A 14,003-nucleotide genomic window follows, 5' to 3' on the forward strand; every position below is an offset into this window, starting at 1 on the left:
GTACAAAAAGGTAAACTTGCATACAGCTGTTACTTTGAAAAGACCTTTGCAAATTGTCCTTCAAATCTATTCCACCTGGGGGGGTATAAATAGAGCATTGCATGTTTACAATGTAGTTGCGACCATTCCTTGGTAATTGGACTCTATTTTAAAACCTAAAAACCCACTATGATAGGCTTGAGAATAAAGAACCAGTGTAGAAAATAAAGACTTGAAACAAATTAAATAATTTAATATCTCATCCTGTAATTCCAGTAACTCATTAAAGCAAGAATTCTTAGACTCGGCATACATGACACTTCGGTATTTTAAAACCAGATCAGTGCCAATGTTTAAAATTAGTAACTTATGGAAACCTCACTGTTACATGTCTGTCTAAATCTCCGTTTTACCCTTTTCTTACAGACTTGGCCTAGAAAGAGGTTCAACAGCTAAAGAAGCATTGGATGTAATAGTTGCCCTGTTGGAAGAACATGGGCAAGGTGGAAATTATTATGAAGATGGGAGTTCATGCCATACTTTCCAAAGTGCATTTTTGATTGTGGACAGAAGTGAAGCCTGGGTACTGGAGACTTCTGGAAAGTACTGGGCAGCAGAAAAAATCACAGGTCAGGTTATCACTGACAGCAAACCTGTCATAAATAACTGTAAAGAATTATCTTGGAAGAATTGCTCTTAAAGTCACTGAGCTTAAATAAGTGACTAATTTATGCAAGGGTTTGATTAAATCATTAATTTTAACGTTCTTCTATATTTGTACTATTTTTTTTTTATGTTGATTTGCATGGCTGAGGTAATTTAGTATTTTCTGTGAAACTGGAGATTGTTACCTGTATACATAAGCCATGTAATAATCATTATGCTTAAATTTTTATCTTTGGTAAGTGTTTTATTTTCCCCAATTTATTTACTATTTGGAATATGTCAAGTGTCCTTTTGTTGGATTTAATGTCCAAATTGTTACTTACAAATCTGCAATATTAAGACGGAAGGATAAGCCTTGATAGCTTTGAGAAAAGGGCTTGTGTCAGGTGATAAATTGAATAGGCTGCTGCTGACTGCTTTACTGAACTACATACAGTCCCCTCATATCCCCATTTCTTATCTGATACTGCAAAACAATACTTTTCTGCTCTTTAAACTTGTAGGTGATTTCTCTTTCTGTATGTGTGAAGCCAGAGCTGCCAAAGCTATGACAAATCCATTCAATTCTCTTCATTTCTGCTTCATTGAAAAGTAGGAGGTAGCAGATCTGGGGAGAAGGGGGGTTGAACTTTGTTGAAAATGCCAAAGCAAAGCAATAGGCTGTGTAATATTGTGTGATGTCAGTTCATGCCATCAAATATGAATCAGTTGACCTTAGCAGGGATGGTGTTTTCCCAAGCAAAGCTTGCATTTTAAGGATACCTGCAAGATGGAGGAAGTCTTCTAGCACAGCTACCAAACATAAAGGAGGGAAGACTGATAATGCTGTCCCGATACAAGCCAAATTGTGGAAAGCAGCCAGCTCCTGAGGTTCCTGGGATTATGCAGTGACAGCCTCCTGCCTTCTCCTGTTGCCCTGCCTGTGTGATATTTGAAGAACAGTGTTTTTTACTCGGCCTTTTTAGCTGCATCAGCAGTACATAACCTTCACATCCTGCCTCCCAGCAAATAAACTGTTGCCTTCATCTGCTGCTTGCAGCTTTTTGAAATGATACTGCAGCTCTGTTCTGATTTTCACCAGCTCATTTCTCTTCAGGAGGTCCCTGGGAGCCGCAGATAAGTAGTTTCCATCTCCTGCAGCCTGCCGAGGCTGCCAGAGGGAGAGGCTGCTGCCCATGTAAGAACTCTGTATTTCATGCTTTTTTCAGGGGGTTCTTTTTTTCAACCATAAGCGTGCCCCTTAAGCTTTCAAATGAATGCACAAATGCTGGTAAAACAGGGAGAATGCGTCATTCCCCAGTGTGAAGGCATTTTTTCCTGACTCTGTCCTCGGAGTTGTTCTGTTTCTGATATTGCTGCTGCAGTTCTGTGAAGCTTATAGTGAATTCATCAAGCAACTCTTTGACAATAATTTAAGGATAAACATTCTAAAATCCTTTCTACTACTGTTCTTCAGCCTGGGTGGAAAAATCTATTTGCTTGATAAATTTTCATTTTTTTGAGGGGGATCAAAACCATGAAATAGTGTTTTACGTGAGTTACTAAATGTAACATTTAAAGCGCTCTTAAGGGAGTGGTTTGCCTAGTTTGATATGAACACAAATATTCCTATCACTTAAGAAAATTCCCTGAAAGTTCTGCTGTTTGTGAATCAGAATAAGCTGTCAGTGACCCTACTATAAGTCAGAACTGAATGACAGTGACTTTTGCAGGCTGATGCTGTGCACTTCCTACTATAAATTGTTGCTCATTATTTAAATTGCATGCATGAGGCATTACAAAATCAAGCTTACTTTTGTGGAAGGCGGTATTAATAACTTTCACAAATATTGCTTTGGTTTCTGTTCAAGAAAAGGTTTGTGCCAAATTCCAGAAACTGGTTTTATTTTAGTTTACAGGTTTACTTTATCAGCTCTCTCTCTGGCTTCTGATGCAGTTGCTTTATTCTTTCTGAGGAGTACCTTGCAGCAGCTACTTTTAGTTATGCTGTAGATATATAGATATAAGCACCGCAGTATTTTTGAGAAAAGCAAATTAAACCCTTTAATATTCTTTGAAGGCTACTTACACGTCCTTTTTACTTCATACCATTTTAAAATTTAAGTTTAAAAATTAAGTTTCATTTTCTTTTAAGCCTATCTTGCTGCTTACAATAAAATTATTTTTCAACTGGGAAGCTTAAAGCAATTGGTAAGCTTTTAAAAACATTTTCCAAATTAAATATTCAGTTTTGGGGAGCAAAGAAGGTTCATTAAACTAAATGCAGCTTTGCTGGAATATATTTTGAAATCAAATCGGACCTTAAGCCTTGTTGTGGCAGTGGATGGTTGGGCAGGTGTCTTTGGCATTTGGAGACCGCTATTGATGGTCAGAACGTGAGAGGTGCGGATTGTAAAACCGTTATTCTGACCAACCACCCACCGCTGTTGATGACAAGGCAGTGTAAATATTTAAGTAGGGCACAGAGAATTGACCTCTGCAGCCTGCAGCGACTGGTAATTCTGTATGTGTGTAGCTGTGTAGTTATGCCCTCGTGCCAAATGTACGTCCTAACCAATGGCTTAATTTGTTTCCTAAATGAAATTACATTGTCCTTCCAGCTTCTCCCAGAAAAACTGTATTAATGCTCTCTTTTAATATGTGGCTCTTTCTACAGAGGGAGTGAAATGCATTTGCAATCAGCTTTCAGTAACTACAAAGATTGATGCCGAGCATCCTGAACTAAGGAATTATGTGAGAAGTCAAGGCTGGTGGAATGGAGACTCAGACTTCAATTTTTCTGAAGTGTTCTCTCTTGCTGATGACCATTTAGCCTGCTGTTCTGGCAGGGAGAGCCTAGAAAAGCAAGGTGGTAAGTGTTGAACCATCTTTCTGTGTGTGCAGTGGGATTTTTAGTCACTACTGCCTCCTTCCAGGCATTCTGTCCAGAACTACGCGTGACTTGAGGGGAATACCTCTACATGTAAACTGTGTGGAAGGGAAGACCAGAACTAAGACTGTGCCTAAACTTGCCACGATTTAGGATGAAGCCCTTAATGTCCCCCTCAGGTTTAAGGCTTTAAAACAGAATTGCAACTGTAAAATAACTTTCTTCACTGGTGCTCTGATGTGCCACTACAGTTGTGCTTTGGCATAATTATAGTGGCCGCACCGAATATTGAAATTATAGTGTTTAAAAAAAAAGGCCTCACATTGAAAGCTTTAGCTCAATGGATTATATGTTTTGGAAGGTTTGCTTAGGCTTTTGGGGAAGGAATTAGGTTCATAGTTTAAGGAAGAGCAGTACTAGTCAGTTGCGAACTGAAGTCCCTTTTTCATTGTCAAGCACAACAAAGTTAGCAGAACAGACAATGTGGCAGTTCCCTTCAGTCAGAGGAAGGGTTTATCTCCAGACCAGAATTTATTAGTGACTTAAGTTCACTGCAGCTGACCAAAATAGCTCTGAAACGACCAGCCTGCAGCCGTGCGTGGCTGGCATATATCTGCTCCTTCATGTGTGAAAAATGGTATGCATTACCTTTTTTATAAAACGCCATTTACTACAGAGGTGAATTTACTAGATTGTTAGCATTTTCACATGTTGATAAATGTCAAGACTGTAGAGGTGCAGAATTTATTGCAATGCAGAGTTCTTGCTAAGGCTGTAGTATTACATGAAGCGTGGTTTGTGGCTGAGGGAAATACAGCAATTTTGAAGGACCGTAGGTAAAAGGTCTGAAAAAACCTGGATTATAGCGCAAAAGCCTGGGGGCGCCTACAGACAGAGGTCTGTGGCTGCAGATCTTGCAGCCTGCCAGGTTATTCCATGTCTCCTGGTGTATTGGGGCACCTGTGCATGGAAGGGTGAGTCTGTGCAGGGTTTGAGAAGTTGCTGGGGAAGAAGCCCCACCTGCCAAGGAGGAAATGCAAGGAAACATGGAGGTGCTGTGGGGAGAAAGCTGTGATGAGATACGGGCGGGAACTAGAATGGGAACAAGGGATTCTTGTAGGTAGTGGCGTGGGGAAAAATCTCAGTGTCTAGGTCTTCTGCTGGAAGACTCTGTGAATGTGAGATGCTGTTTCAGAATTTTGACTGAGAGCTAATGGAAATAGATGAAGAGTGGGAGAACAGGGCGCTCCCATTCTGCCTAGGCTTGGGTAGCGGTAGCTCCTTAGAGGAAAATGGGTGTTTTATGTAAGTAGTCTGTTCGCAGTGATTGCTAAAGCAGTATTACAGACATGATGGCCTTCTTCCTGAAAAATACCATTTCGTGACATTTCTTCCTACCTAGCAATTGTATTGTCTGATTAATGCTTCTTAATGTTCTCTTCTACTAGCTAGGCAAGTTCATTCTGGGTTTACGTTTTTTTAAATAGAAACTACTGACTGGGATTTGTGACATGCCCAGGTTGAGTTTCACTGGTCATAATAGGCCAAAGCCCATTCAAGCTAAATTCCTTCCCTGGGGTCTAAGCCACTGACCACTCAGGATTTTTTTTTTTTTCTTCCCCCCCCCCTCATATAGGTGACATTTCTGCACAAGCTATGATTGATGTCCTCCGTGACAAGGATAGTGGTGTCTGTGTGGACTCTGAATCTTTCCTTACTACAGCTAGCATAGTGTCTGTTCTGCCTCAGGACCCTAGTTTTCCTTGCATTCATTACTTCACTGGCACGCCAGACCCTTCAAGGTAAGCCACAGCATCGGGGTTCCCTGGGTGCAGAGTAGATGATGGGTTGAAAGATATTAAACAAACCCTGCCGTCCAAATTGGTACATGCTTCAAGGGCATGCTCTAACCAGAAATGCAATCAGTAGTTGTTGGTGTGCAATCTGACAGTCTGGTGTTACTGAACTGCTTCTTGCTACAGTTCTAAATGGACACCACTGGGCTGAAAGGCCAGATCTGGAACTCTGCCTAAATTCAGAGCTTCTAGAGTAAATGCAGTTTAGGGAGGAGCCCAGAGCTACTACTCCAGCATAGTTGCTTTCCAGTGGGTTCTTGTTGAGGTGATGAGGCTATGGCTCATTTCAGTCACTTCTCTTGAACTGAAACAAATAAACAAAGTGTCTAACTAGCAAAGAGGCTACTCTCAGTAGCCTTCTAGGACATTAAAATGTTAACAGAGCAAAACTTCTGCAAGTTTCAGGTATCCCAAGTATGTTTTTTATTGGAGGGACAATTTCCAGTTCGTTTAAATGATGTCTTCTCTAGTTGAAAGCAGCAGAGGAGATAAGGGCCAGATCATCAAAGAACTAATGAATTATCTTGTGTTTTAAACAGAATCCACCTGGGATTCACAGAAATTAAACTAAACCACTTGCAGTTATTCAGGAGATCTGCCACTTGCATTGAGGTAAAGAGGTTATGGGGAGAAGAAAATGGTGCCCTTGAACAGCTGACAGTCGTTCCTGTAAGAAGAGTGGTAGTAAGCGTGAGGTGTTACCGAGCGCTGCAGAAGTCGTCCAGGTCAAAGGGACTTTCCACCCACCATGAATTATGCAGCTCAGACTCTCAGGTTTAAGTGAGAAGTTTAAGCTTGCTTACCAAAACTTCTCGTGATGCAAATCCTTTGAGATTAAAAGGAGTGAGGCTTCAAATTGTTTTGGTGGGAGTTGGGTCCTTTTTAAAAGCAGAGAGTCTAGATGTAAAAAACCTTGTTTAGAGGCCTGCCTGCCTTTACTTTACACTCTGATGCATTAAAAAAGCATTATTTTAAGTGCAGCTAGTGAGTCACATAAACTCTTAGTCAGCAAGGCTTCATGACAGGGATGGAAAAGGTAGCAGCAATGAGCCTGCTGACTGTATGCAGGCAGTGGTTATTAATCATGTCTTGCAGAAGTCTTGCACTTCTGGCAGCCTCTTCGCTGCGGAGCACAGGGTGCTGCTTTGTTGTGTATCTCGAGGGAAGGCAGGGAGTTTCTCCATGCGCTTGCCACTACCTACTCTCAGATTCTTAGGAATGAAGATCCTGGATTGCTGGCGTTTTGTTGTCTGTCTCTCTCTCTGGAGTTTAGATCCAAAGTCAGTGTTGAAGTTTTGAGAAATGTCACAATACTGGTAGCTGTGTCTTTCCCCACCCCCTCTCGACATAAAATTCTAAAGTGCTGCTGGCTATACGCCAAATCCTCTGGTATTTAGCAAGGCATGTAGTCTTAACACACAAGTGTGTGTTTGTGAGTTTAATGAAAATTAAATCTAGGAGGAAAAGGAGAGATGGCAGTGTGAACAGAGGAGAAAAACAGATGCAAGGCTGAATGCTGACGTTTAAAAAAGACTTGGAGGGGAAAATACAGTGCTGTTTTTCTAAGGAACTGCAGAACTGGCATGAAGGAGACCAGACAATCCTATAGGTAAAAAGGGGTAATAAAGCTTTACAGTAATTGGCAAACCCAATTCTTTCAAAGCACATAAATTTATTTTGCTTGTGACCAGTACCAACTCTCTAACCTGGCCCGTGCCTAGTGTAGATGAATTACCTATGCTGTTCTGTATCTGTTGTTTTAAGATAGCCTGGTGAACATTTCAATAACGTATATAAAATCTTTCTCATTACTGCAAGCAGTAATTCTTACTTCTTTCAGGTCCATATTTAAGCCCTTTATTTTTGTTGATGACGTAAAATTAGTACCAAAAGTACAGTCTCCTTCTTTTGGCAATGATGATCCTGCAAAAAAGATACCTCGATTCCAGGAGAAACCTGATCGCAGGCATGAATTGTACAAGGCACATGAATGGGCCCGGTCTCTCCTTGAGAACGATCAGGTAAGAGCTCTGGGACCCGGAATTAAAGCAGTAAATGTAGATTCCTAACTCCATAATTGACTTCAGAGTTACTCACTGAAAAACAAGGATACAACCTGTTCTGGTTAAACATTTCTCCATGCTATCGGAATCCAAAAAAAAAAAACAAAACAAAAAAAAAAACAAAAAACAAAAAACCAAAACACGTTCTCTGAATATTTTTAGAATCCTTGCAAGTTTATCTTGAATAATGATGCCCCCTGAAGGGCAAACTGTTCTGCGTATTTTTTTTTGTTCTCCTGAGGGTGTTGCTCTGCTCCATTACTTTTACAAAGTGAAAAGTCAAACTGACAAGCTGATTAGCTTGTTCAATCCCCATTGTGTATATAGTCTTTTAAAGTGATTATTGAACACTGGATGCTAGTGCAACATGGTATCAGAATTATATGGCAGGATGATGGCAGGAATTCTGTAATTTAAATTATACCGGATTAAGGACTACATAGTTTGAGGGGGTTTTTTGTTGAAGGAATAATTTGCACATGACAGTTTTGCAAGTCTCAATTTAATGTATTTCTGTTAATTTGTAAGAATTAACTGAAAATGCCATGCAAGAAGAAAGGACTCTTTCCAGTGCCATGCAACAGGTACCTGAGGGTTGAAAATCTTCCAGTGTATTCTCTTACAGGAATAAATTTTGGAATAAATAAAGGCAGGAAAGGCATTATTCTGTACAGCTTTTCTAACTGATTTTGATAGGGCTTTTGAGTCCCAGTGCAAGTATTTCAAGAACTCTTCTTTGACGTTTGAAACTACAACCACAGCAGTAAACTGGATAACTGGTTACAAGGAAGTAAAACAGAGATCACCAGGGCATGCCAGTCACGCTGGTATCGGTATTTCAGGCAGTTTGTGGAAGACCCACATAGTCACGTTGAACTTCCACAGAGGACTTGCTTTTCTGCAGTTTTCCTCCGTGCATATTTGCGTAGGTCAGAGTCTTGCTGAGAACATAACAGCACTCAGATTTATCCATTAGTGAATAAGGAAACCTTGGCAACCCTTGCTAGTACAAACTCTATTTAAACAGAGTTTTGGCTAGCTGTAGTTTTTAATCCCTTGGAATGGTTTAATTTAAAATTTGTGGCCTCTGTGGTAACATGGACTCACTGTGCGTGGCAGGCTCCCACAGCATTACACAAGATGCTGATTTAGGGAAGACCTAGCAGAAGTGTATGTTAGCTTCTGGTGAACTCTTCCCTCTTAAAGTCTCACACTGACACCAAAAGTTGTGGTAGAAAAGGAAATGCAGCTTTTAGTCAGGCTTCATGCTATAAAAACTGCCCACCTGAGCGCCTAAACTTTCGCTTAGGTGCTCTACTCTTTCTGCACAAAAGCTGGTATAACTCCTGGAAAGCTCAGAACTGTCACTCATTTGAAATGTCTATATTTTTTTTTTTCTGGAGTTCAATTTTGAAAGCTGCGAGCAAAACAAACAGCACTCCTCCATTCAAAAATAAAACAAAGTAGGAGACTTTAAATAACATCTGGATAAAACAAAATGACTCCTGAAGGAGTGACTGTCCTGCCCAGGAGCATGAAGAGCAGTAAGTCAGAATGGCACGCAAAGCCTTCCCTGGGATGTGGAGTTTTAATTTCAGCTCTAATCATCACCTTGCTGGTGGTGATCTGTGGGGTACATACGTCCATACCATGCTCTGTAGAATCCTCGGGGCATCTAGTCTTCTCATACAGTTCTGTTTGTGGGTTTACTGGTTTAAGAAGTTGCTTTACCTCTTTAGCATGTGTACAAGGTTTATACCATTTTCCTCTATCCAGCCTTCATCTTCCTTCTCTGTTTTAAACTTAGCAACTCCTTCTTAGTTATTTTTCTTAATGCACAGCACTGTTCCTCTTCGCCTTTGGCCATCCAGAAAAAAACTATTAACAGAAATAGTTTGTACTTAAAAAGGCTTTCTCATTTTAAAAAATATTTGAAAAGATCTCCTTATCAGAAGAGAACAGTAAAACGCTTTCCTGAGCCTGTTTGATGGTTAATTGAGTTTGGTTGTTTCCTATGTTTAGGATAAAGGACAGAAACTGATGAGGATTATGTTAGACCTTGAGAAACAAGGCTTAGAAGCAATGGAAGATCTCCTTACTCGTACAGAGGTTCTGGATCCCGCTGAAGTAGTGGATCTTTTCTATGACTGTGTTGACACAGAACTAAAGTTCTTCAAATAAAGTAAGCAAACACTTCAGTTCTTTAGATACTGAGTTTCTGGTACCAGGTATCAGTGAATGTGACATGTTGGATCCGATTCTGATCCTCTTCCTTCTCTTTTACACTAAGCTAAGGGTGTTCCGAATCGAGTCCAAAGCCACCTTTCTACCTCAGTGCATCTGCTCAGATTGTTTCCAAAGTCCCTTTTCCCTGAGATGCATTGCAGGCATTTTTTTTTTTTTTTTTCTGTTTCGCTCTTGCTTGGAATGGATTTTAAATTAATTTTATCTCATTTCAGCTACAGTGGCTATTGTTAGCCTTTTCACTGGAAGACTGCAAAGTTCTTCAAGCCTTGAAAGAAAGTCTTCACACTTGTGAATTTGCAGGAAAAACATTTATAGGGAAAAAAAATGTTACTTGCTAGCTGTATCCAATTAACAAATTGCTTTCCCTTGTCCAATCTTGTGGTGTTCCTGTTTGTGTATGTATATAGTGAAAGGAGAAAGTCACTGACTGGTCCAATTACTGTGTGCATGCTGGCTAATTTAGTACAGAATGTTTAAATATGTATGTTGGGCAACCAATTAAAGCAAAGATTAACTTCATCAGGCTAACTGCCATATTGTCATTGAAAGCAATCTGTTTTTTTTCCTCTACTGCTCAGGACTAGGCTTGCAGAAAAGCTGAATTGCATTTTTATTTTCTTGCAAATTCATACAAAGAACGGTGGAGTTGAAATCCCAGTTTTGAGGGGGCAGGAAGGTAAGTCCTGGTTCTTGACCTTGCTGTTCTGGGCTCATGAGGGTGTGTCTGGTTACAGTAACCGAGCATCTGACATTACGCCTGTAGAACTGATCAGAATTAGGTCCCCCAGGTTAAGTTTTGCCTTCACCTGCACACAACTTCGGGAAGCCTGTGTTTGTAACGCACCTGGCTGCTGCTCTAGTGCTGAGCACTGAAATGCAGTGCCAGCCTGGATGCCCGAGACATCTATACGTAACCTCTTGGCTCTTAAGATGCAATTAATAAGGTGTCATATTTATATGCAAGCTAAAACTTTGGCATTTTTTGAGGGAACCTTGATCAATACCTGACCCTTTTCCATCTTTCTGCCTTTGTACTGCTGAACAGTTCCTAGTAATCTCCGTGGTGAGCATACATAGCTGATGAATCCATCGGGTTACTGGTGGCAATGGCAATCCAGCTGGTTAGGCTTGCAAGTGGCTGTCTTACGCTTCCTTATATTAAGTGCAGTTCTGCAGCATGCTTCCCTTCCTTGACAGTCTTACAGACAGACCTGCTTTTCACCTATTTTCTTCCTGTAGAAGCGAGATAGGTTAAACGCTTATAAGAATTAAACCAGTAAAGATTGCTTCCTGGGACACGTGAAGGTGGTTGGGGTTTTTGTAACAGGAGGTTCAGACAAGAAGTCGCTGTCTTTACCAAGTGGAAGTTAGCACGTGGAGTTAAACTGCTTCACTGTTCAGGGAAGGGGATAGCCTTGGACTTTTATATCGAGGAAATCAAAGCTCATTAGAAGGCAGCAACACCTCAACAATGATTGCCCCAACCAGAGGGCCAAAACTAGGATCTACCACTTCACACAGCTCTTTTGCACAATTCGGACCTCTAACCTTTTAGAGCTGGGAGGGAGGCAAGATGAAAGAAGAAGATGTTTCTGCTAAAAACATAATCTCTCTTATTTGCCTGTTTCTTAAGAAAGAAGAAATCAACATTTGCAATTACTTTGTGGGAATTTATGTCCTTACTTGGAACTGCTTATACGACAACTAATAAATTGTTTGGAGCAGAGTGATCCAGGTAGTAATTTTCTAATAGTATTTTTGCTTTTGCTTCAGCTGTGTAAGGCATTTAAAAAAAAACCAAACTGTGCTACAACCAACATGCTTGAGAGCAATCACTAGTCCTACAAGCTTGAGAAACTAGAGCACCTGCCCAGCCTTCAAACTTCCAGTGGTCTTGAGTGCAGCTGTGGCTCAGGGGCAGGATGTAATGGGACCAGCTGCCACCGGGTGACAGCCTGTGTGAGTCACCGTAGCTCCAGGTCATAGCAACATCAGAAGCTTCAACAGACCTTGAACAACAACCCAGTATCTATGGAAATAACATTGCACCAACACTTGCGAATGGGCACAGGTTTTCCAGTTTAATCCCTGAAAGATGTTGTTTGCTTCTAAAATACTCCTAATAATAAAAACAGGAGTACAGGTTTTTTTCTCCTTTAGATGTCTTCTAGCAGGTTGTCTAGCACTAAGTAGTTTTAAATTCCTTATGGAGGTACTTATTACAGAGCAGTACACAAGTTCCAGAACAAATGAGAACCAACAATAAGTCGCCTTTAATAATACTATAACAAAATATTCTTCAAAACGGTATTAAACTTTTTCAGTTGTTTGAGAAACAACTATTACTATATCCATGCATATCAAGTAACTATAATAATGACAGTGACAGCAAGTAGTGGTCAAAGCATCACTAATTTTTTTCACATGACATACAGCGAGGTATCATCATAGGCTAGAAAAAGACTAATGATGCTTTCGTAGGGTCCTACAGATGAAGAGCTGCTTACCCTTACACCATCTCCACACCATGGTCACGCATGTGTGTGGGAGGAAGAAACGCAGCACAACTGAGCTGTTGGAAGAACTGAGAGAAAAGCGAAGATACATAAAGATGCAGTTACCTGTCTTTTCCAAATAGCTTTGTTCAAAGGCGTGGCCACAGGGAAAGATCTTTACCTGTGATCTGTAACACGGTTACAGCTACAGCTGAGGGGAATTTATGGCAATTATAGAAATTAATGCCAGAACTGTAACTAGCCTGGCCGTTAGCTCCAGGCTCGCCCTGGAGCAGCAGTGCCCTGTTCCAATAGGGTGAATCATAGAATCATTCAGGTTGTAAAAGACCTTCAAGACAGAGTCCAACTGCAAACCTAACACTGCCACATCCACCACAAAATAGTGTCCCTAAGCACCACACCCACACAGCTTTTCAATACCTCCAGGGATGCTGACTTAACCACTTCCCTGGTCAGCCAGTTCCAGTGCTTGACAACCCTTTTGGTGAAGAAATTTTTCCTAATATTCAGTCTAAACCTCCCCTGGTGCAACATGAGGCCATTGCCTCTCGTCCTATCGCTTATTACTTGGGAGAAGAGACCAGCAGCCACCTCGCTACAAATTCCTTGCAGGTAGTTGCAGCGAGCGATAGGGCCTCCCATCAGCCTCATTCTTCTTCAGACTAAAAACCACCCTGGTTCTTTCAGCTGCTCCTCATAAAAACTTGGGTTGTAGACCCTTCACCAGCTTTGTTGCTCTTCTTTGGACACACTACAGCACCTCAATGTCTTTCTTGCAGTGAGGAGGCCAAAACTGAGCAGAGTGTTCAAGGTGCAGCCTCACCAGTGCCAGGTACGGGGGGATGATGCCTTCCCTGGGCCTGCTGGCCACACTGTTCCCGATACAAGCCAGGATGCTGTTGGCACCCGGGCACACTGCTGGCTCATACCCAGCTGGCTGTTGACCAACACCCCCAGGTCTTTTTCAGCCAGGCAGCTTTGAGCCACTCCGCCCCAAGCCTGTAGCGCTGCATGGGCTGGTTGTGACTCGAGTGCAGGAACCCTGGAAAGCTGGAAGAAAGGGTAATCACTGCCCTGCTCAAGCAGGGCCACCTAGAGCCAGGTGCCCAGGACCACATCCAGATGGCCTGCGAATATCCCTAAGGAGTGCGTCTCCACCATCTTCCTGGGCAACCTGTGCCAGGGCTTGGTCAACCCCCGGTCAAAAAGTGTTTCCTGATGTACAGACAGAGCCTCCTGTGAAAAGAGCCTGGCTCCATCTTTGCACCCTCCTTTCAGATGCTTACACACGTTGATGAGATTCCCTCTGAGCCTTCGCTCCTCCAGGCTGAGCAGTCCCAGCTCTGTCAGCCTTCCCTCACGGGAGAGGTGCCACAGTCCCTGCATCGCCTCAGTGGCTGTTTGTAGGAGTCTCTCCAGCAGGCCCACATTCCCCTTGTACTGGGGAGCCCAGAACTGGACCCAGCGCTCCAGGTGTGGCCTCACCAGTGCTGAGCAGAGGGGCAGGATCACCTCCCTCAACTCGCTGGCAACACTGCCCCTGATGCAGTGAAATGCACAAGAATAGGGCAATTCTTGCTGAAAACAGACACTGACCAGCTCTGAACCTCGGCAATCTAAAGCCCTTACCCCAGGCTGCGTATTAAAAGCAGAACCTCCAGTCTTGTCTGCTGCTAGGTTGTTAGTTTTTTTCCAACCAGCTCTATCCAAGGGAATGAAGAGGGAAGACATACGGACAATTACAACCGCTGTGGGGACTGCTGGTTCCATGCGGTGTGTTTTGGACAATGAATCCTCACTGCTGCTA

At 42.0% G+C, this 14,003-nt stretch overlaps 1 protein-coding gene across 4 annotated transcripts in view; it reads left to right on the top strand.

Moving 5' to 3' along the window:
* The window catches only part of SCRN1 (secernin 1), a 38,593-nt gene extending 28,394 nt beyond the window's left edge, over positions 1-10,199 (top strand). For all 4 annotated transcript variants that reach the window (XM_042802127.1, XM_042802126.1, XM_042802128.1 and 1 more), the window contains exons 4-9: positions 406-608; positions 3,302-3,496; positions 5,151-5,316; positions 7,211-7,391; positions 9,456-9,615; positions 9,893-10,199. In XM_042802127.1, the coding sequence (XP_042658061.1) occupies positions 406-608; positions 3,302-3,496; positions 5,151-5,316; positions 7,211-7,391; positions 9,456-9,614 (904 nt within the window). In that variant the 3' untranslated portion in view covers position 9,615; positions 9,893-10,199. The remainder of the gene's footprint in view (positions 1-405; positions 609-3,301; positions 3,497-5,150; positions 5,317-7,210; positions 7,392-9,455; positions 9,616-9,892) is intronic.
* The last annotated feature ends 3,804 nt before the right edge of the window (positions 10,200-14,003 follow it).

The sequence above is a fragment of the Tyto alba genome, unplaced genomic scaffold, assembly GCF_018691265.1.
Source record: "Tyto alba isolate M040663 unplaced genomic scaffold, T.alba_DEE_v4.0 Super-Scaffold_38, whole genome shotgun sequence".
NCBI classification, from domain to species: Eukaryota; Metazoa; Chordata; class Aves; order Strigiformes; family Tytonidae; genus Tyto; species Tyto alba.